General features: G+C 35.2%; 1 protein-coding gene across 1 annotated transcript; it reads left to right on the top strand.

Annotated features, from left to right (window-relative positions):
• The first annotated feature begins 736 nt into the window (after nucleotides 1-736).
• LOC128992155 (succinate--CoA ligase [ADP-forming] subunit beta, mitochondrial) lies at nucleotides 737-23,947 on the top strand. Its single transcript, XM_054415594.1, has 10 exons — nucleotides 737-932; nucleotides 13,114-13,373; nucleotides 14,167-14,329; nucleotides 16,300-16,402; nucleotides 17,442-17,603; nucleotides 19,430-19,573; nucleotides 20,111-20,271; nucleotides 20,971-21,090; nucleotides 21,885-22,059; nucleotides 23,441-23,947. The coding sequence occupies exons 1-9, from the start codon at nucleotides 867-869 to the stop codon at nucleotides 22,047-22,049; spliced, it is 1,344 nt and encodes a 447-aa protein (XP_054271569.1). The 5' UTR covers nucleotides 737-866; the 3' UTR covers nucleotides 22,050-22,059; nucleotides 23,441-23,947.
• Nucleotides 23,948-24,422: the final 475 nt, after the last annotated feature.

The raw sequence follows: 24,422 nt of genomic DNA, 5'->3' as shown, positions 1-24,422 counted from the left end.
ACTCCGGACAGCTCACCCTTGACTACTTCCTCCACCACTTCCTACATCGCGGACCTGTTTTCCTCCCTTCCCATAGCATTTTAGGATAGTAGATATACCATAATCTAATCGACATAAACAGTTTCCATACTCCAGACTGCTCACCTCTACTTCCTTCACCACTTTCTACGTCACGGACTTTAAGCTAGTGTCGTCATTTGATTGTATTTTTGACCCATACCGTTTCTGTTCTAATATCTGTGGAATGAGCTATCAGCAGCTATTTCTTTATCTACTGCATTCAAAAGTCAACAGCTGATCTCATGTCTTTGTTTATGTGTCAAATAGGCCTTACTGCTTCCATAAAGGATTACATTGAAACTTTGAGACCCAGTGGGGCGGATTCCTGAAAGACTTTTTTTAACGCCATATAGATGTTGGCACTCACCGATATAGTATTATTACCATGCAAAATTTTAAAACGATTGGTTCAGCCGTCTAGGAGTAGTTTGCGTTTTACGAAATGCATAAGAGTTGACGTGTAAGAGCTTCTTCGCTCGCTCCGCTCAATATTATTACTAAAAACAAAATGGATAGTGCCTATGATGCCGTTTGTAAATAAAGTAAAATAAGCTTGGCATTTTTCTATAGCAACAACAAAGCTTCATGTTTTTGGAGGTAGCACAACAAAACAAGCCAAAAGCTCAAAGGGAGTTCTGACTTAATTGTATAAAAACCTTTCGTTGGTATTTTTTACGTGTTTTGTATCAAACTTACTCATAAATTTAAAAATATAATACTGTCAGCTAACAATTTGTATTTGTTTTTATACAAAACTGTTTATATTCAGCTTGTAGTTTGACCCTTTTAGTGAGTTGTCTGGTAACATGGCGACCATGTTGAGCAGAGGTCTTACTCTAGCTGAATCGATTTCTAGGAAAAATTGCGTTAAGGTGAGTGAAACCCTTGTAAATATAACTTAGGTAATACATCTTTCCCATTCACTATTTCAAATCTTCCACTACTTAGTTAAAAGTTGTATAATGTTAAGGTAACTATTAATAACCTATCCTTGACCAATATGGCTATCGAATCAGCTGGTCCTTTGAAGGTGATTTTTGTTGTGAAAGGTTACAGTAATTTCAATAATTTTTCATTTTGATGTACTTTTGATGACCTCTATATCGATTCAGAGTTGATTATTTTTACTAAAATTTAAAGATAAGTTTCCTAACATTCAAAATTAAAATTGAGGTTAGGCCTAGGTCTTTTCGAAAATAGCTTTATCATTCATAGCCTAGGGCCTATAAGATTTTAGGCTTGTTTTGGCTAGGCCTAGGCCTAACTGGTATTTAGGAACAATATAACAGCCTGTTCAACTAAGCGCTAATACTAGTGAAGCTTTAGTAATCAAAATAAAATAAATAAATGAGATGTAGCCTTAGCTTTTAACACAAACTTAAAAACATAGGCTATTTATTGGTAAACCTCGGCGTAAGTTACTTAGTTAATATATACTCCACTGTAAGTGTGGCCGTAATAGTGTCTTCTTTCCCCGGCCACTAAGTTAATGAAAAGTGTAACTGAACTTAAGTTCGGTACCTATTGATTTCATCTTAAAAAAGTCTATTAACTTACTACGAGCTAGAACTGCTTAACTTAGCTGTACAAAACTGGATACCTACTTTACAGTACCAAATATGAGGGGTTGGTATTTAAGTTCTACTAATTACTCCCATGGCCCTAGGCCTATTTAGTCCAGTGCCCTTTTAACACAACTGCTATTATAGGCATATAGAAGCACAGTAACTTATTCAGCTCCAGAATGATTCAGGGATGAGCGGGTTGTATGCAGAACTGCTGTGTTAAGTTAGTGCCTTATGAATATCCAGGCAAGATGATTCAGGCTAAAACATTGATCCTGGTTCTTACTTCAGCTGCAGCTGCAGTCAGGGTGTGGCTCTTGTAGGCCTACTGTTGAGTTCAGCTCTGAATTATACAGTAATAAGATCACTTTAATATATTCTCGGTCATAGTTGTGATTTAGCTCTATATATACTTGCTAAAACAACATTAGGTTTCCGTGTTAAACTAATACCATGTTGAATTAGGATTTAGTGTTTAGGTTCTAAAGTATTTTTTGACTAAACATTGGTGGTTTTCTAACTGACTGAAGTACTTTTGTATCATAACTTAACTAAGGGCAAAGCCGTTTGTGTTGGCAGACTTCTTACATAGTAGGCCTTTAAGATTTTGGCAATTACCTTTTAAACAGCGATTGGGCTTGATATGTTTTAACATTGTTTAATTGCAGCTGACTGTTAAGTTATTATTATTATTGTTTTTGTAAATATGGAATACCTAGAACAATCGTCTCAGACAATGGAACTTCATTTACTTCGCAAGGTTTTAAAGATTTCTGCCTGCGCAATAATATAAAACATATTACGACTCCAGTAGCTCACCCGGAAGTTCTAATGGACAAGTGGAGAAAAATGTAGATACCGGTACCTTTAAAAGAGCTCTGAACAAATTACAGTACAATAAAGAGCATAGCTTGTTTACAGACAACTTGAGGACATTTTTATTTCGCTATCGAGCTACACCTCACACTGCAACTGGAAAACACCTGCATTTTTGTTCTTGGGTCGTAATCTGCGAACTAAATTAGATTTTATCAAACCATCACAAGAGATAAACTCAAGAGATATAAACCTTCTGAAGTGCTGCGATATAATAAATCCAGAGGCTTTTCCATTGTGAGTAAAGTGTACATTCGTACTTTTGTTGAAGGGAAAGTAAAATGGAAAATAGGAACCATACTTAGACAGTTAGGTAGGAACACATGATTGATTGATTCTAATGGACACACTAAAAGACATACAAGTCAAATTCAGAAATGCTACCAAGACAATGAATCGGAAGAGGAAGACGACCCCTGCATTAAACGATTACCACAGCTACTGTCTTCTTCAGATTTCCAAGTACAAAATCCAGAAAACCATGGATCACCAGCTGTATTTCCTAGCCCTAGAGCAATCCCTGCAGTAGCTTCACAACATCCGAATGTCCCTCCTCAGCTACGATCTAGAACATCCACTGCAGAAGCTTTACCCCACCCGAATGTACCTCCTCAGCTGCGAAGATCAACAAGGACCTTCAGGCCACAGAGGAGGTTAATTGAAGAAGCCTAAACTTGGTGGAAAGAAGTGATATGTTTTAACATTGTTTAATTGCAGCTGACTTTTAAGTTATTATTATTATTATTGTTTTTGTTTTACTAATTTTGACACATGAATAAGTTCAGTTCTATTTTATTAAACTAATTTACCTATCAATTTATGTATTTGCTTCAAACATAAAAGGGCTATTGTAGCTTCATATCCTCTGCAGCAAGCCAAGCCATCCTTGAGTTGCCTAAATGTAAATACTAATACATACAAACTTAAATTGGTTATCATTCTATCAAATAAAATTTAATACATTTGGACTCAATCTGAAGGCAGCAGTGTATCCTGGTTGAAATCCAGCTTGTTCGACTGGAATGATGACATTGAGAAAAGAGAGGCTTCTGTTGTTTAAATCCATCTCCGGAAGATGCTTAGAAGGGCTATAGTTCTCAAACTCATGTGTGTTTAACTAGGTTTTTAACAGCCTACAATTTTTCATCTAGGCCTAAAAAATTCCAGGTAGGTCCTAATGTTTTAAATTAATATATGCTACTTTATTGATGGTTAGAATAAATATATCCGCTTTTAGTTAACGCTGGTGATTTTCCTTAAGGTGACTCACGTCCGGAAATGCGGAAGAATTACAAACCAGAATCTGGTAGTCGCAAATAAGACTGTGTGGTCATCATTCGACTTTTCTGTGGAAACCTCTTTCAATTTCTTAGAAATTTATGTTTCTGACATATACACTATACAATATATATTAGACACATATGAGTAATCTAATCCAAATTCCACTGCTTGAAACTCTGTGTTAGTAAGGGTATGATAAAAAAATAAAAGAAAATGGCTTAGAACTAAATAGGTCTACAAGACATGCTGCAACCTGGTTGTCAAGTTTATAACTAAGCTATTGTGATCAAGCTTTTGGTTTACCAGTGTTGTTAGTAGGCCTAACTTAAACAGTTTACCAGTTAGTGGCAGTTATTGAACAACCAGTTGATGGCAGATTTTTCAAATGGTCAAAGACATTGTCTCTTCCGGTCATGAGACAACACTGTAGATTTAGGATTAGAATCTTGCTTAGGTAAGGTCTGATGTGTAACTCACAAGAAGTTCACTGGTCCAACAAAGTTGGAAGAGGCCCATTTTAAATAAGCGGTGGGCAGCTTCGTTGAAAGTGCCGTGTGCGTCACCGTTTTATGTATATGTACCTGGCACGCAAGCAGAGCGTACTGGCCGAAATCCCTTTCAGTCTGGCTACAGCCAATATCAGCCGTCAAGTGCTGCAAAACAAAATGACAAAAGGGCTTAACCTACTCTTGCACTCTCGTCCACTGCAGCCGTTACCCCAGCCTCAGCCTTTTTAGCACGTTTTAATAACCTCAATAAGTACTTAATATGTGGAGTTTAATTATTAGGTTGCCAAATTAGTATATGATATAGGTAGTTTAATTTTTAGTCATGGGTTGCCGGGGAGAAACCAGTGGCTTTAGGATGTAGTTTTGGAGTTTAAAATGTCGATTTCTCCTTAAGAGAAACCGACATCCAACTTATTGAAACAATGTAATAAAATCACATGGTTCTAAATTGTTGAATTATTCTACTGTCAATCCGAGTAATTTATACACCCTAACAACATCTCTTCAATCAAAATTTCAGTATTAAACAGTTAACTTAGTTCATTATTGGTTATTCATATCAACGCAACTCTTACGTTTTCAGGTAGTGGTTTAGTTGTAAGGTCTTGCATTTATTAGTTTTAATTTTTATGAAAATTGTATATTGTTTGTGAGGTGTTTATGTCGGGTAGGGCACCTATCGTAAACTTACCTCCGATTTGCTCGGACAGCTCGAGTAGTCCAGGGTCTCGCTAACAGTCTTCGTCACTCGCTCACTGCTCCTCGGTCCTCGTGGATTTACTGTTGCGTCGATCTACTAGTACACAAGTACACACTGTGTACATCGGCACGTCGACGCACCGTACACGAGTTGCTATTAAGGAATACACTAACTATAGTTACTCCTATAACTTGGTGTCAGCACAGCGACGCGCTGACAAGGCCAAGTCTAAGTTGACTACTAGGGGCCGATAGATAAATAGGCGAAGATTAGGAAATAAAATAAATACCCAGCTCCTAGGCTTAACGAAAGGTCTCACTTCTCAAAATAAAACTAAAAATAATCTTCTCGGAATTAAAAGAAAACAACGTTAACTCGCGATAAGTAAATAATGAAATAAAATAAAACGTCGAAGGCGCATATGCCAATTCTTCTTGGCTTTAAGGAAAATAAATAAAACTCTTGATTAAGATAAAACAAAACCACTTTGGATAACTAAAAGTAGGCGTAGGTGACTGCGACACTACACTCGCAGCGTCGGTCGTTAAATTACGATTTTCTATAAACTACGATAAACGGCCTAGAATCGCCTAATAAATATCGTAATTTCCCTCACTAAAGGGGATACGAGTAGAGGTATAACGTATACGATTGTTATAACCAGTGTACTTACGTATATACTTATGTTTCGCACGCCTTCGTCCGGATACTTTGTTCGCTCGCACAGCCTAAGGAAGGTTGGTGTGCGCGAACCTAACGCTCGCCGCCGACTGCCTACTCGAAGGGTGTTTGGCGAACAAGCGCTCGCCACTGACTGTCTCAAGAAATGACCACTGTCCGCTGGTCTCGGCTTCTCCCCACCACGTCTACGTCAGCGCCCCGAAGTCGTGGCGGCCAAGGCACGAACTAGGCGACTTGACTTGCAGTGGACATGTTGGGCATTGTTGTCGAGCGCGCTCAAGCCTTCGCGGCCTTTAAATAATTAAAACGAACCCCCCTAATAAAATTTGACCATTACATGTTATTTGTTCTGACGATGCCTAGGGTATTGCATTTCATGCCTAATGGAAAATAAAGCATTTCATTGTTTTCATGTAATGAATCAGTAAATCCACAGCTCATCAAAAGCTGGCTTAGGGTGTTTACGGCGATGGGCACGATCAGCCTCAGGGTAAAACCTTTCCTTTTAAAATAGACAGTTACAGCCCTTCCTAATTCCTCAATCATACGATTAATTTATTATGTATTTCCATGTCTCAACCCTGATCTGTCCACACAACTCTTCCATTATTCCACAGACACGCCCCACCAGTTACAATCAGTAACAATTAATCGTCAATTGGTTGCAATCGCTACAAAGTTGTGGATATTTATAAGCGTGATCTATAGATGCGATACTCTCTGGTGTGGATTGACGGGTGAGAACTACGAGTGAGAATTACGACTATCTGAAGTTATCTTGATAATTAGACCAATTTGTAAATTACAAGGCAGAAATGTGGTTCCGATTCCACTTAACTGTAGGTCCCTTAGTTGCCATTGGCTGTATGCTATTAATTAACAGTCCTGTCTTAAGGAACATGTCAGCCTTATTTAGTATCGTTAGTATCGTGCTACTCATCCAACCCTCATCTCCATTCGTACTTGGCTTAAAATACCTAGCTTTTTTTGTCATTTTAATTAAAAGTATAATAGTTGATGGGATGGGTGGGATTTATGAGGTGAACCTCAAATCTGGCATTTGGCTTTTCTTTATCGTGTTTCTCCACCAAAAACTTGTTTTAAATAATTTTAATTTCCTGTGTAAGTTATATCAGATGGGAAGACAACATTATAAAATGGGAATCATTTATTAATCACTGAATAATTAACATAGGTCAAAAGGTACTTCTTTCACAACACAGTCTGGACCATTTTATTTTAAACGTTTAGAACAAGTTAAGGAAATCCAGGCCCATATGCAATAATGTTCTTATCAGTTCTGAGTTAGATTCTTATCTTGTGTTCGGGTGTGTAATAAATTTACAGACTGGTTTAATGCAATGGTTTAATGAAAGGGAAAGTAGGCGAGGCTTACCCTTGAGAGAGAAAGACGGACATTGAGGTTACAAAACAGACCAAAGGTTAACTAGGCCTATGCTGTTGTACATGGCTTTGGATCCAAGGTGTAGAAATAATTTAGAAGTTAATTTTGATAAAAGTGAATGAAATAATAGCCTAAAATAGTTATTATTGACGGTAGTCCTGATATCTATAAAGTTTGGTTCTAAGTCAATTCAAACTATTTTATAAATGTTATAGAGTAAAAAATTTATTTTTTTTGCTATCGTAGTTGAGAATTTGCAATTTGTTTTTCCTTAAACAGTTATCACCAAATATCATCAAAATAAGTTCCGTTTAGTCTAGGAAAGATCAAATAAATTTAATTAAGGTGATGATCCTATTAAATAAACGACAACCTATTGAGTTAGGTCTCTTAGGAGCAGAGTACTGTACAACAACAATTTGATTTAGTTGTGAAGTAGTTGCAGTTAGACTTTTAATATCTCCTTAGTCCTCATGACCATAATAAATAAATCAAATTACAAGAAAAATATACGTAGATATTGTTTTAAACTGATACATTTCTTTAAACAAAGATGAACGATAATAGTTTTTAAGCCGTAAATAAAATAACAAATATTTTAGCTAAATGTATCTGCAGCAAAGAATTTTGGCTTAGGAAATTATAAATTATAAATTTAACCCTGAAACACTACATTTAGTATTTTGTGAAAACGAAAAGAAGATCTTTATCAAATATTTGATTGAAATTGGAGATCAGTTATTTTATAAAGTGATTGAAGCTCAACCTTTGATTTGTTTGCGTCTGGGCAGTAAGCCACTCATGGGTCATTAACAATGATGCGCCAAGGTCAACTTTCTTATCAACCTCTTGAAGTTCAATGTACATAATGTATTCATTTGTTACAACTTTGCAATTTTTACTATTGTAGCGATATTTGTTATCAAATTATTATTATATCACCAATTACTCAAAGTTATTTAAACCGTTTGGATAAGAGTAGAAAATAGAATAGTAGCCTATAAATAGTATTCATATAATTTATATTGTTATTGGTACCATTTAGATACCTATATTGTTATTTTGAAATGGTAAATTTGGAATATTTAGGCCAAATATTTTTTTGTGGTATTTCTTTTGTCTCTACTGTTAATCAATCAAAAAACATATTATACAGGGTGTCCCGGAACTCCCTACTAATATTTTAGGGCATTGCTCATGGGTAAGAAACATAACTAAATATCATATTTAAACTGTCCGGAAGTCCTTAATTACTCACACAGCCACCATTTTGTTTTTTTTAGTTATTAATTTTTTTCTAAAGAATGGTTAAACATACGAAATGGAAACTTTGCACAAACATTTATGACAACTAGACAAAGCTACCAAAAAATTATCTTGATTATTCAAATTCATAAAACAAAATGGCGGCCATTTAAAATTTTTGTAAAATAAATGGTTTTTGAGTTATTTAAGAAAGAAAATTATAAATGGACACCATTTTTTTATGAATTTGAAAAATCTTCATAATTGTGATATTTAGGTACGTTTCTTACCCAGGATCAATGCTCTAAAATATTGGTAGAGAGTTCCGAGACATCCTGTATAACGATTATTGTGAATTTTATTTTGACCCAGGCATTGCGGGGTTTTGCTGCTAGTTTTTTCCTGCTTTAAATTAAATACAACCATATTAAAGTTGAATAAGAATAAAATTGTTTATTTGCCAATGACACGTTTACATTGTAAGCAACAGTATCAGCATTGGTCAATAATCTATGACCTAAAAATAACCAACAGGTCACACAAACGATAAAAAACAGCGTAGATTAACTTAGGCTTGTATACAATGTGTTTTTCGCTCAATAAAATCCTATATTGAAGATAAAGGATTTTTTAGTGACTAGTTGTAGAACTTTTTTAAAACTCCAAGAAAATTGGGAAAATTTAGGCCTAAAACATGTTTGACTCCACTAAGATTAGTTTATGGGTTTTTTAACTTCAACACTAATATACACTGACTGATAAAATCTTCTATTTATTGGTTTTTCCCTCCATAATTGATGGCTAGAAATAAATAGGTTACCTATCTTGACGTCTCTTTTTTATCCAATACATACTTGACTGATTAACCTATTTTGTCAAAGTATGGTTCTCAATATTTAAGGCAGGTCCAGCCAAAAAGTCACATAACAGATCATTGGACCCAAAATTCCAAATGGGGACCTGCTCCAGTCGGGAGTGTTTATGCCCATGATGTCATAAATTTCATCCTGTTAGGAATTCAAGCTTGATAAAACTGTGGTTTACTGTGAGAATCAGAGGGTTTATTACAAATAATTCTGCTTTTTATCAGAAAATATTCTAAGAAATGTACAAATTGTTGAATATCATCAATTTGGTCAAGCCAAAATTGTCTTAAAGTTTCGATCCATCTGAAAGGTAATAAATCTGGAAACTGGAAGATCGACCTTGTACATAGGTAGTTGGTGATTTGGGCTGTCACTTAATTAAGTTTACTTCAAAAAATCTAATAACAAGATAGAAAACCTGATGTCACTCATATTCATTAGTGCAAGATAACAGCCTGTCGTAGCGCTGACTATAGTTTTTGTTGAGTTTAGTCGTTATTTGCTTACTTGGCAGATTATGTTGATTACCTTTGATGGCTTTTTGCCAAGAATGCACTCATTCCAGTATTGAGTCATACTGCACACATTAAATACTCACATGGGTGTATTTTGTAATTCTCTTGTCATAATGTACAAATAAATTGAGCTGTACTATAATTGTATCAAGGAAAAATAAGGGTTTGTCAATGTGATGTAAACTAGTATAGATTCTTCAGATACAGTTTACAAAATATTATTTATCCTCTATTTATAGTCATTGTTTTTAGTGGATTACTCTCTCTAACATTGATCTTTTAGTTTGTTTTCAAAGTTTATTAGGTTAGGAATGTTGTTTGTTGTTTTGAACAACTGTCCGGATGAAGCCAGTTTAGATTTGTCCAATTAAGCTCAACCCAGTAAATTAGTGGTTTCCTTTCGACTGTGCAGTGATTGATTTTTATTTCTATTTTTATCCTTAGTCAGACTAGAAGCATTTAAGACAGTTCACTTTTTAAATCTAATTTTTGGTTTAATCAAAACATTTTGGTTTAGTTTAAAAAGTTGGTTTGAATTTCCGCTCTAAGAATACTTTGGTACTTATCTTAGATTCAAAACGTTCTGAAAGCTTCACTCAACTTAGTTTTTTGTACAGGTGATAGCTTGGGATGATTACTTAAGGAAGCCAAATATAAATATAATATTAATGACATTTTAATCACTGATTAGTAATGTGCATGCTAAACTAGTGAAGGTTTGTGTTTATGCCAGGCTTGGCACAGTTTGGCAGTCTGCCCGTTAGCTGTGATCTGCTAATATTACCTCCCGGAACCATTGTGTGACTTTTTAGGTCAGGCCTGCCTCACATTTAAATATTGAGGATCTTACTATGACAAAATAGGTTATGTATCTTCTAATTGTCAATTGAGTATTTATTGGATAAACATTGGATTGAGTAAACAGTGGATTGACGATTACAAGCTAACTTAATTTATTGTAGCTATCAATCCTATGGCAAAAAATAATTCAAAGATTTTATTTGTTAGCCTAAACATTTTATATCTTATTATTGTGGGCGATTCTCTGGGAAGTGGTCCTGCTTTGTTATTTTTAAGAATTGATTAAAACTGGTTAAAACATTGTTTTTTATATAAAACAATAATAGAATCTCCCTTAACCAGTCTTTAAAATTAAAATAAAAAATTATTTTTCATGAAATGAAGCTTCAAACTTGGGCAAGTTCTATTACAGTCAAATGGTACTTTTTTCCAGAATTTTAAGTAAAAATGTTTATGGTTAGATGAGTCAATAAATTGAAATAACTTACATTAGTAAATAATTGAAAATATAGTTTGTTAAACCTTTGTAAAAGAAAAAAGAAATATTAAATAGATTTTGAGGTATTGTTAAATTTCCAATCCATGTTTGCTTGTCCCGTGCAACACACAAAAGGTGAGATTTTTGTTTTAAATCCCAAACTAATTTATATTATTTATTACAACTTCAAAGCAATAAAGATAAAATATAAAATGAAGGCAACAATGTAGTTTACTATTTTTTATGTACTTTATTTTTTGTTTTATAATACATTTAAAAAGTGTCCCGTGCAACACGTGTTGCACGGGACAATTAAACTGAAGTGGTGTTTATGAATAGATACCACTTATTTTCTTTTTAATTTTTAATAGAGACAATAGTTGCATATTTATTAACATACGACTATAAGATTTCTTATCAAAATTAAATTGCAGAATTGTAATTAACTTTTTTGAGAAAAAGTCCTTGTTGTAAGACGTCACGCTTTCTCAAAAATGTCTATGGGTTTTGGAAATTCATAAAATATGCGCTCTCCCTTGGATTTTAATAGTGGGGTCAAAAAGCTTTAATATCTGTTCAAATCCAATATAAGGACTTGTTAATCTCATCTGGAATAAATTTCTTCCTCGTACTGTCCATACACTTTTAAAGACACATCACTCTCACCTCTCCATCTTCTTCAACTTCACTTTCAGCTACACACAAGTATCTGTAACTGTTATTTTTCTGTGTGCCTTTAAATTCTGCTAATAAAGATGTTCCATTCTTTAAATTGTCAACTTCAACATTAGTTTTCACTTGATTTCCTTGAGTTTCCGTAATTTAAGTCTTCCTCGGAAAAAATATCATTTGTGACCATTCATTACTTTGTTCACTTACAGAATCACTAAAAACTAAACGAAAAATTGATTCCTATTACCTCTAGCATGTGATTGCTCTGCTTTCTGTTCATAGCTATTTTTGTGTATTAAATACAATTTAATCATAGATTAACATTCTGTCTTATACTGTCCTCATGGATCAGCTGAAGATAATTTTGAAATTATTTTTGCCCGTTTCATGCCTGTATTACCTGTGTATGTAGATTGAATAAAGTGATAATATTATCTCCAAGGCTGAAGGCTGCAACCTTGGACTTCAACTTGACAACACATGAATGTTAAATCAGAACACATGATGGATTTATCAGTTAATCATTCCTCACTTTATCTAGTCCTACTTTTGTTGACATTTGTTCACTATGGAATAGTTTTGATGTCACACTTCCATTGTAGAAATATTTATAGGATTTTAAAACATTTATTTGGTTTAAAATACCAGTCTGGTTACTTGTTATTAGTACAACGAAAGTGGAAATGATGCAAACACCGATCTTGTTACTATCAACAATCGATCTTTAGTTTGATCGCTTAATTAATTAATAGCCCAATGATTAATGGCATCTGGAACCTGAATATATCTCACTTGGAACCAAAATAGTAAGCTTGAGATTTGAAGATGGGCACTATAACTACATGGTATTTTAATCTTGTTACATTTCTCTGTGCTTTTTCCTTTTTTCTTTTGTGCTTTGTCCTTTTTTCCATCATAGGTGTTCTTTCAAAGCCCATTGCTGAATGGTTTGAATTATACTTTACAATTGTTAGTGAGCACACGGTTTTACAAAATGGATTCCAAATTAAACTTAAAATAGAGTTCATCGATTTATTCAGCGTCACCTGCATTGTCAGGATGATATTTACTGCTAAACGTTAGCAAGGGAAAATGACTTCTCAGAAAGGACTAAAGATGTCTGGCAGGGAATTAATTTTTTTTCACAAAAAAGTTACGAATTATAAAACTGCCTGCAAAAGCCTATACTGTTGAAAGTTAGCTAAGAGATGGTATATATTAAGGATTATATATTTAATTAATAGGCTACCATGCCAAAAAATCAGGGTCTGTATTTCAAAACTGAGACGAGTGAGGGGTGAGCATTGAATGGATGAGACTATTGCTTTGTTACTAATATCAGCTGTTTATTTATCTTTATTTTTATTAAAGCCCAATGATCAATTACTGCTGGGTCCATTTTTGAACCATCAAACAGCTATTGACTTTTCTTATATTGTTGAAACACCTTTTGTTGCAGCTACTGGGAGCGTCTCTGCCATGGAGCCAGCAGCCCAAGAGGAACCTCAACGTCCACGAGCACATCTCCTACACACTGCTGAACGAGGCAGGCATCCCGACGCCCAAGTTCGGGGTGGCCAAGCAAAAGAAGGAGGCCGGTGAATTAGCCAAGAGTCTGGGCATCAAGGACATTGTACTGAAGGCTCAGGTGTTGGCCGGTGGTAGAGGCAAAGGTCACTTCAAGGGCGGGTTGAAAGGAGGCGTCAGGATGTGCTATACGTGAGTCGGCTTGTATTTTTGTCTATTTTTTTAATAGTCAGTGATGGAAGTTTTTTATGTTTCAGATCAAAAATAACATTATTAAAGCCTAAGTTGTTGTAGGCCTATATCAGTTTTTGTATTAACTTAACCTAACCTTTTTCATTTTGAAATATGTAATATTGTAAATCTACTTGATGTGTTAATAACAGATACGTCAAAACCTTATTTTTAAACTTAGGAAGTAATTAAAATTAAAAAGTTTTTGTTAAGCTATTGAAACAGCGTGTTTTGAGATTTTTTCATTGATATAATGTTTTTTTAGTCATTTATATCTTTACAGTTATTGTAATCTTACAGTAAATTGCAGATTTGATCGCGTACAAGAATATGCCTAAAAATTTGATGTTTGAGTTGTAACTCTTCTAAACTGTCATAAGTTCTAACTGATGGAATATTTTATTTGAGGTATTCTTTCAGATATTTTCTTCAATCATGATCAGTCACAGACAAGATTAATTAAACACCAACCAAGCTAAAGCTGGAAATTGCAAAAGAATTATTACACAGATAACTGTACAATAGTCTAAACAAGAAATAATTATCCTGAAATAAAACAACAATAGTACAAATAATAATGTCATAAAAAATCATAGGTAAACGTAATGAACACGTCTGTACAAGCTGAGGGCTCAGGCAAGATCAATCGTGATGGGAAACATCACCAACAATTCCTCAAATAGGCCTAACATACTGTATACTTACCATCACAAATAATGACACACAAAGAATCAACGTTAGGTACTTGTTACAGACCAGAGGAGGCCGAGGACCTGGCTGGCCAGATGTTGGGAGACTACCTGATCACCAAACAGACTGGAGAGAAGGGACGGATATGTAACGCTGTCATGGTCACTGAGAGAAAGTTTCCGAGGAGAGAGTTCTACTTCGCCATCATGATGGAGCGAGCTTTCTCTGTAAGTTTTTATATACAGGATTGAGCATTTGACTTGGTATACTGGATTTGTTGAAAGAAGTAAGTTACAGTAAAAAAAAAAAATATTTTAGGCCTCCAGGGTCGCTGCATTAAGGCTTAGATGAAATCTATTGGTGATTGACAGGATTTGAACCCGAGATCCTGGGGCCCGTCGCTCTACCCCAAGACTAGTTTGTTCCCTAACGTTCGTTAAAAGAGTCCCCCCCTCACCAAACCTTAAGAAAGGGGAGATAGTTTGGGATATCCAGAATTCCAGTTACTAAAGGTTTTTATTAATTATTTAAATTAATTATTTTTATTAAAGGTAATATTTAAAGTTATAAGAATAAATGAAGTGGCTTTGTTAACAAAAGTTAAGTGGTTCAGATAAAATAGTTTGGTAATGTCTACGTGGAAGGAGAACAAAAACAGCTGTGTGTTATCAAAGTACAGTCATACCACGTTAGTACGAACCTCAGTAAAACAAATTCCTCGTTAGGATTATTTTTTTTAATCCCCTTGAAACTTTCATAAAGGTCAATGCTAAAAACACCTCTATATACAAAGTAGTAATTAGGTTAAAAACCTCCATAAGACGAATTTGTTTGTGACGCGGGCTAGGACTGATTAACCTCTATACAACGAATATTCTTAACACAAACCTCTACAAGACAAATGCGACCTCTATAAGAGAAATTTATCATGATTTTAACCACCATAGTACGTATTTAAAACAAACAGAAGCTTGTCTCAACATGAAACCCCCACCCATCCCTCTTCCTTCCTCAGTCATTGTATAGAGGTTATCTCAGAGCGAGGAGAAACCTCTATAATACTGAGGAGAAACCTCTCTAAGACGAATAACGTCAATATTAAACCTCGATAAAACGAACCTCCTTACTAAGCATACCTTGATAGTTAAAATTTTTCCCCTATGCGTTGAAATTTGTCTTATAGAGGTTCGACTGTAGTTATCTGTGATGGTATAAAGAAGGAGATTTAAAGATAACTAACACACTGTGTGGAAACTAACAATTAACTTATCTGTATCTTATCATGTTAATAAATGAACAACATAAGTAAAGTTCTATACATGATTGTTTATGTTACAGAAGCAATTCACTTTGCTAATCTAGAGTGTTTTATCACTTATGGCTTTGCTTTTTATAACCTTATCTGCGGAAACAGTCAATTGTTATGTTACGATACATTTGCAGTTGCAAACTATTTTACAGAAACCTATGATAAAATATATAGTGATATCTATATTGTATACTGTTAAGCAATAATATTTGCAATATTTTATTTATAATTCAAATTTATGGATTCAGTAATTAAGTAACTGTGAATAAGCCAAAATTTAATCAAACTTAAAAAACTTGAAAAAACCATAAATTTCATGGTTAAACTTTGAAAATGGGGATGGGCCAATTGCAGTCCTCAGTTGAACGAAGCTTTTGATACCAACAATAACGAGGAAACATCCATTCTTAATACTTTGTGTTTTTGGATTCACAAAATCTCTGAATCCTGTTGAAATATGCGACAATCGACCACGTTTGTGTAGAAAGTGTCTTTATGTGTGTTAACTATTACTTGTGTTGACTGTAATTAACCATAACAAGGGATGAAAATATACCTAAAAAATTTATTTCGTTTGCGAAAATGCCATTGGCATATTTTAAATTTTTCTTAGGGGACAGTCCAAACCCTGGTCCTTTTTACTATCTAATATGGACTTTTGTTAGATAATAATTTATCTAGCACCAAAGAATTAAAATGACACTATCGAGAATTAAGAATTGATTTCGGAGAGGAACTAGTGCTGGTATCAATTTTAAAGAGGTATTGGCATACGGCTAATTGTAACCAAGGATCAAATGAAAAGTTATAATATTTTTTTTAACTTGTATAGGTAGGCTACTATTGTAACATATAGCTTTACTCTACAACTGTTACTGTTGCACACAGGGCCCAGTACTCATCGCCTCATCACAAGGAGGTGTCAACATTGAGGAGGTGGCAGCCGAGAATCCTGACGCCATCTTGTACGAGCCCATCGACATCACTCAAGGTCTTATAGTCTTACATTTTATAGGCGCTTTTAGTATATAGGAACTTTGAAGTTTGAATTGGCAACAAAAACTAGGAAAATTGTGGTTTACTTTTCACTGTTCTTTTTTTTAGCAAGGCTCAAAGATTTTTTTAGGTTTGGTTAAATGCTTTGATGACGATGTTTTTGCTTGAGTTTCACAAGTTTAAATGGTGTCCAATCTTAAACAAATACTCAAAACTGAACAAATTTTAGATAATAACCTGATTAACTGTATAAAACAAGACTACAAGGTCGTGCCACTCATCCAGCACTCATCTCCATTCATAAAAAAGGCTTTAAATACCTACATTCGTACGGTCGGCATTTCAAATTAAAGTATTATGATGGGCAGCGAGAGGGACCGTTTAATGGCAAAATGGCGGTACAAAAGGGTGGTACAGTCAAGTCCTACCAACTTGGTACAAACACCCTGGTAATCCGGATATCTTGTAGAAACTGTAAAGAATCTGTTGTAAGCACAGAACTCTACGCTTGTGTTACTTGACCTTTCAGCAACGCTGATAAACTGTAGAACTTAGTGGATGTAATTGTTACACTGTACTTTGCCTTTGCCTTTTGGACCTAGTGCTACTTGCGGACATTAGAACTGGAATGTGCTAGTCAAGCATACCTGATGACCGTGTGTAGGCGCTTTGTTAGCCTAATCAGTCAGTTAACACCACAATCATTTTGGGAAAAAGTAAGTCATGTATTTTTTTACTAATATAAATCTATGAATTTGATACGATGGTGTTGTAAATGTATCTATGTATGAGAAACAAAAGGAAGACGTACTATAGCCTATTTCTCAGTTTTAATTATCAGCCCTTTTTCCTGACAAACTGTAGTTTCTCTTACTCGACACCCTTCCAGTTCACATTACGCGGAGTTTGTGAGACTGTGTTGTATTCAGTTTATTGGGTTTTCACAACTTTGTTGTTCTATTGCAGGGTGTAAGTGATTCAAGAATCCATACTGTTCAGGAGTATACAGGAAGGTAACTTATCTCTGATTGCAGGTCTGTCGAAGGACATTGCGCTGAAGGTAGCAGACAAGGTGGGACTGCAAGATAAGCGAGACCAGACTGCGGAGATGCTGCTCAAGATGTACGATCTGTTTCTCAAAAAGGACGCTCTGCTGATAGAGATAAACCCCTACGCTGAGGATCAGAACGGCAACTGTAAGTGACAGCTGGTTTGATCCTATATTTCAGTAGTATTTTGATATTTTGTAACTGGACCCAGCTGTCCTTGATCATTGGTCAATAAATGGGTCTGTTTATTGTGTAAGGAAGTTTAAATATGATACGTTTATTTGAGTTGGAAAATACTACTGTAGACTTATCTGTAAATTAACATTAAGGTCTCCATCCGAGCTCTCGTAGCAGCCAAGCAAGCTAGTTCCAATCTGAGGCAGACAACTTGTACTACTTCATCCACTTAATTCTAGCTGGTTAACCCTATTAAGTCTTGTCATTTTGTTCAAAAACTTTGTAAAAGACTTGATGCTCTCACCAAGTATAAATCGTGTTTTGTTATTAGATCACTTAATTCTATGCTCTCGGTCTTCAACCGCTATGGAAATTCATTGCCAGATGAGGATCTGAAGTAAAGTGTTTTGATTCAACATGTAAAACGTAAATAAGTTCTTGATCAGCATCGTACGTGTTATTGAATTACCTGAAAGCACTAAAAATATGTCAAATAACACTTATTTACACCTATACTGTTTACTCACAAGAAGACGGTAAATACACATAAAAAAATGGTAAGTGGTGATCGATTTTGATTGGACACTCCAATCATCATCAGACACAATAGGCGAATCATACCAATAGGCGAATGGGTCTGATGATGATTGGAGTGTCCAAACAAAATTGATCACCACTTACCATCTTTTATGTGTATTTACCGTCCTGTAAGTAAACAGTGTACAGTAGAACGTCGATTATCCGAAGCCCGGTCATCCGAAACGTCGGTTAACCAAAAGGAAGAAAGAAGCAAAAATCAATAAAATCGCGCGCCAATCACGACTGGCCGTAGCGCTACGCCACCGCACGGCTGCTAAGTGGTGAAAGTCTAGTCTAAATATAGCTCAAAGGTCTGACCCTTCCCCTCCCCCCTAAACCCCTACTTCATTCACTGTTGTTACGCCCGCTCACTTCGAGGTCATTGCACAACCCCTCCCTCCCTTCTATTGTTTTTCATGGCCAGTCAGTCGCCGGCGACTGCTTTGAGTTGACCTATTCTGTTGTAACAGCTAAAAAAATAGGTTAGGACAACTACCTCTTGCTTATTTCTACACTGTAAAAATATTTGAATTACTGTAGAATCTACAGTAGTAAAAATTATCCAGTATTTCATGTAAACACAAGTTACATTTTAACAAATATTGATTTTTTACCAATTTAAACCAAACTCGACTCGAAACTGCTGAGTTAAGAAATAAGCTCGAGTTTCAAGGCCGTACTCGAACTCGAAATCTCAAGTACTCGCACATCTCTATAATTAGTCAAATTTATATTATTGTACAGTATCCACAGAAGCGAAATCGGCAAATCGCCGCCGGCCGCTATCCCTTCCCGTCATTTCCCGTTCCCCGTATTTTTCCCGTCAATGACCGATTATCCGAAAAATCAGTTATCCGAACAACCCCAATCCCCAATTAATTCGGATAATCGACGTTCTACTGTAATTGTAATTATTATTGTAAGTGTTATTTTAGGTTTTTTTGGAGCACCACTGAATCGAATTGCAATTTGATGCTTCAAATCGAATCGGAATTTTGATGCATTTTCGATGCATCGTACCTCTAAATCTGAATAGGCCTATACCATCACGTCCATTAAAAAAAAAAACTCCTTGATAATGATTTTATCATTGTATTATGGAATTCAAGTCTTGCTTTCTTTGTCAATCAGGGAAAATAAAGGTCAACATTTTTGGTAACCAAGCAGAACACCAATAATAAAATTTATCTCTCATAATCAGCTTGTGTGTATTACAGACTTCTCGCTTGATGCCAAGATGAGGTTTGACGACAACGCAGATTTCCGACAGAAAGAGTTGTTTGCCCTGAGAGATTGGACGCAAGAAGACGAGAAGGAGGTGGAAGCAGCAAAGTTTAACCTGAACTACATTGCACTCGATGGTATGTCGTTTAACCTCTTAAAACTATTCCTAGTTGAATCCTAGTGATAGAAATTTATTCTATCAACTTATTGCTGTAAGAAAGTGGCATTAATTGCTGTAAGGTCTAGAATTTGGTTTTGAAGGTATCCACTCTGTTCTGAGGCTGTTAAAGAACTTCAACTGGTTTGCAGAGTCCCTTTCTCATAAAATATCTCACAACATCATCAATGAAGTGATAAAATTCACCCTGGAAATGAACTAAAACAACTCTATAATTATTTAAAAATCATATGATAACCAGTTACTACTGATCCATTACATTTCTTACCTAGTTAGGTTCAATGAAAATGATGTAAAGTCATTAGACATTCTCTCCTAAAAAGAAACAAGTAAAGTTTTCAAACATTTTATAAAATATTGTAGAGACATTTGTTGGTTTCTTGAAACTTAAAAATTCTTATGATCTCTTGGAACGTTTAATCAGTTAGGAATGGAAACGAATAACTAAACTTTGGAACAATAGATTTTCCGTGCAGTGTTTAAAAATGTCTGACAGGAAGCATCGGATGTTTGGTGAACGGTGCTGGGCTTGCTATGGCCACCATGGACATCATCAAGCTGCACGGAGGCAGCCCTGCCAATTTCTTGGACGTCGGTGGAGGTGCCACTGCCCAAGCTGTCAAAGAAGCCTTCAAGATTATCACTGCCGATCCTAAGGTAGACTTTTGCTGCAAGCGAGCTACAAAGTACAGTAATAGCTTTAATGGAAGATTTCTCCACTCTTTAATTGTGTTTTACATATATGGCTTGGAATCGCAGTTGAGTTTCGATTATCTGACTCCCTGTAACCATCTAGTACCGTGAAATTCAGACCTATTTCTGAGTGTTATGATTGCACACCATCGCAGGTTCCACCTTTGAGACAATGTGTTTTCCTCAATCTAACTCTTAGACATTTGAAAGATACACATGGTAGCTTTATGTACCTGCACTTTCTTTGTGTTTTAGAAAGTATTTCTAAGTTCATCATACCAGCTAATCTGCCTGCTTTCCCTCACACCTAAGTTGCAGCGCAAACTGAGACCTGTGGCTGAGTGGAAGATTATCACTTTATCTTATTACTGTACTTATTAACTGTCGTAGTGTGCTATTAGTGATCATGATTTCAAAATGGAAAATATAGCGGTTCATAATCAATTAGACAACAAAGAAATTTTATACATTTTAAGTTATCTAGCTATCCAACCTTGCCGCAGCCAGATTTGATCTTGACTGTAATCCCACAATTTCAGTTTTGATTGCAAAGAAAATGTTATTTAACACAGTACATATCACACTGACAGCTGATGTCATGTCAAGCTGACAGGCTGTTTTGTCATTGGTTGTTTATTTGTCTAACTTTTTGAGTGTCCACAGGTTTATGCTATCATGGTGAACATCTTCGGAGGTATCATGAGGTGTGACGTCATCGCCGAGGGTATCATTGCCGCAGCTCATGAGCTCAAACTCAAAGTTCCCATCATTTGCAGACTGCAAGTAAGTTTTATCTTGTACGATTGACCTTTTTATCATTCCCAGTAGCTTTTTAAAGAACTTAACCTTTTTGCAATCTGTTGAAACAAAAGGAAGAGCCACATGGGTATTAATTTAACAATGTCTTCCCTAGGTTTTATTTATTTATTTATTTCAACGGTTTCTCCATTTAAAAACTTTGGGTTTTACTTTACGTTTGACGATAATACTTTCAAACCAACGTGCCTCTGTCTTAGAAGCCCAGATAATATTCTACCAATAACCATTTACCAATGGTTTTTATTGGCCTAATCAATTCCATGTTTCACAGTCTTAAAGGAGATCGCGCTATCAAAGTACTGGAAATATCATATTTTTTTCTATGTAGGTTCCGTCAACTGTCCTTCCAATGATTGTGAAAGCGTTTTAAGCAAACTGTAATGATTTCTCTATCAGTTTTTTAACATTAGTATTTTTGACTTTTGTATACCGTAGTTAAAGTACAGTAGTAGTTATAGTAGTAAAAACACATTCAAAAAAGGTAAAGTGTAAAGAACACTCTTTAGCTACAAAGTTTTTTGGGTGGCTAGTATCCTTAAGACTGCCATGTGAAATATTCTACTCATGATAATAATGAAATGGAATATATCTATGCGATAATTTTGTTATCTGGTAGTCAGAAACCCTCTTGCTTTATCTGCCTATTTAGAAAACAAAATTAATACGTTTCTAAGGCAAAGAGAACAGGAGAGAAGAGAGTTTGTATTGCAGAACTCTCCATAATTCAATATGTACTGTAACTCTCATACGGTCTACAGGGCACCAACGTGGACGATGCCAAAGTCCTGATTGCGTCCAGTGGCATGAAGATTCTTCCTTGCGACAACCTAGACGAAGCAGCGAGGTTAGCTGTCAAACTGTCGTCTATTGTCGGGCTCGCTCGTGCAGCTAAATTGGACGTCAACTTTGAGATGCCGCTTTAAGTACATCTCTGTGAGTAAATAAAATGAAGATTTCCTTTGAGTAGCTAAATGTCCTCAACACTAATTGGTTGTAGTGTAACAAAGTGGGTTTGATGGTAGTAATTTGTATTATTGGACAATAGTAGTTTTAATTTTTAGCCTAGTTTTATTTTCACTTTATTAGCTATATTTCCTCTAACAAAATGTCTTATTTAATTTCCATTTTCTCTGTCCTTCATTTTTTAAGGTAACCTTCAGTTTTTCTCTGGTACAGTTAATTTTTGTGTGTGCGTATCACATAATTTTTTTTTGAACATGTTTAGCCTCTGGATCACGTAATTTACTAATAAAAAGGTTAAATACCTGTAGTACTGTCTGTGATCCTGGAATTTAGGTCAGCGACCCAGGTTTCGAACCTAAAGGTTCATTTTCAAGCAGGTACCAGAGTTAAAAACACATAATCCTCTTCAAAACCTGGGTTGCTGACCTAAATTCCAGGATCACAGACAGTACTATAGGTATTTAACCTTTTTATTAATAATTTTTTTAGGGAATGATCCAAATACTGGTCCTGTTACTATCTAATGTTGACATTTTGTTTGATAGCATCATTAATGAATACCCCAACGATAAATGGCATCTGGGTCCTGAATCCTCGCTTGGAGCCGAAACAGCTATCAACTCGATGACAACAGCGTACTTTGTTTAAAAGTGTTGGTGTAATCTATTTATTACTTGAACATAGCTATAATTTTTACAGTACATTAAAAGTTAAGCTTTAGCTCTTTTTGTCTATAATGTCAGTAGACAAAAGACTTTACTTTTACAGATTCTTGTTTAATAACTATCCAATCTCCAAAATAATTAGAAGGGTTTTTGTTTTAGTAAGGGGGAGAGTTTAACATTTTACAAGAGAAATGTCTAGTTCAGGGGCTTCTATCAAGGCCCCACTAGAAAAAAACAGGCCATGCTGCAGGATCCATGACGTCACACTAGTGGATAGATTTCATTGATAAATTCATTGCCATCGCCATTCCCATATGTTTTAGGTAAATAAACTAAAACCCTGGCTGGCATTTTAGTACAACTATCCACCACTGTTACGTAGTGTTGCGCTGCCCGAGCTGCAGCATGGCCTGTTTTTTCTAGTGGGGCCTTGCTTCTATACATAAAAGGTACCGTACCTATTAGAAAGAATAGGACTTCTTCAGAAAGCCGGAGACTATCTGCTTTTTAAAAGAAGTCCTATATTTTTCTCTTTACCTAACTTAACTCTACCCTTTGCCCCCCCCCCCAAAATAGCTTTCCTGATAAAAAAAATCTTGTAAATATATTTTAACGGTTGAATGGGTTTGCTACAATATCCTATTGAATTTTGTTTAGATGTTTAGATACATTTTTTTTTGTTTCAGAGGTTGAGAATCGTATCTCAGCACGCGTCAGCTCCTAGCTTCCTTGCACCGTGTATTTCGTCTTCATCTATAGTATTCTCCCTTCTTGATCTGTATAAATTTGTATTATATATTTAAATATAAATTATTTAATATATTTGTTGGTTAACGTTAATCATTTTTTAAATCTGCTTAACTCATTTTAAAAGTTATAAATATCCTGTGTATTTAGCTTTACTTTGTTTTTAAGGAATTTGTTGAAAACAAGAAGACCTTTACCCTTGGTTGAAAGCCTTGGCTTTGTAAAGGGAATAAGTTAACCTTTTTATAAAACTTTTTGTATTAAAATGATTATTTAAAATTGTAAGTTAAACGAAGAACGAGTGGTAAGGACACATTATGTTGTGTAAAATTTTATCCTGCTTTATTTTACCAAACCTAAAATATAATAGAAATGTTATTTATTTACCATCAAACGAATTATTGTTAAATAATTATTAAGTTAAATTAAAAAATGTATAAAATACATTTCTTGGACTTATTTGATTTACTCGAGTTCTACCTCTATGGGGAGTGAGATGGTCTATTGGTAAAGCTTGGGGCTTAGTAGCCCATGGTCGTGGATTCAAATCCTGCCAATCACCAATGAATTTTATATATGTGATAATGCTGCTATCCTCTAGGACTAGCCTGAAGTAATGTGTAAAAATAGTCCCGGGCTAGAACCTAGCGTCCTAGGATGTGAAGGTGGCACATAAAAGAAAATAAACGGTGTCAGCAATCTGACACATACTTTCTCCCATTAGCTTGTCAACAACCATTATCATGGGTGGTGGGAAGTTTACCTGTGATATTTTGTAGGGCAAATCACAAAAGTTGCAATAACCGCAATTGAAGCTGAACTATTTTGTAAAAACATGTAAGGACCATAACATACACGTCATTTTAACCAAAACTGGAATCGTTTTGAAAATCCAATTTTCCGTTATTTTATGGGGCTTTT

The sequence above is a fragment of the Macrosteles quadrilineatus genome, unplaced genomic scaffold (assembly GCF_028750875.1).
Source record: "Macrosteles quadrilineatus isolate MER2022 unplaced genomic scaffold, UCM_ALF_1.0 Scaffold_4__1_contigs__length_99947679, whole genome shotgun sequence".
Lineage (NCBI taxonomy): Eukaryota > Metazoa > Arthropoda > Insecta > Hemiptera > Cicadellidae > Macrosteles > Macrosteles quadrilineatus.
This window is presented reverse-complemented; position numbering and strand designations above follow the sequence as displayed.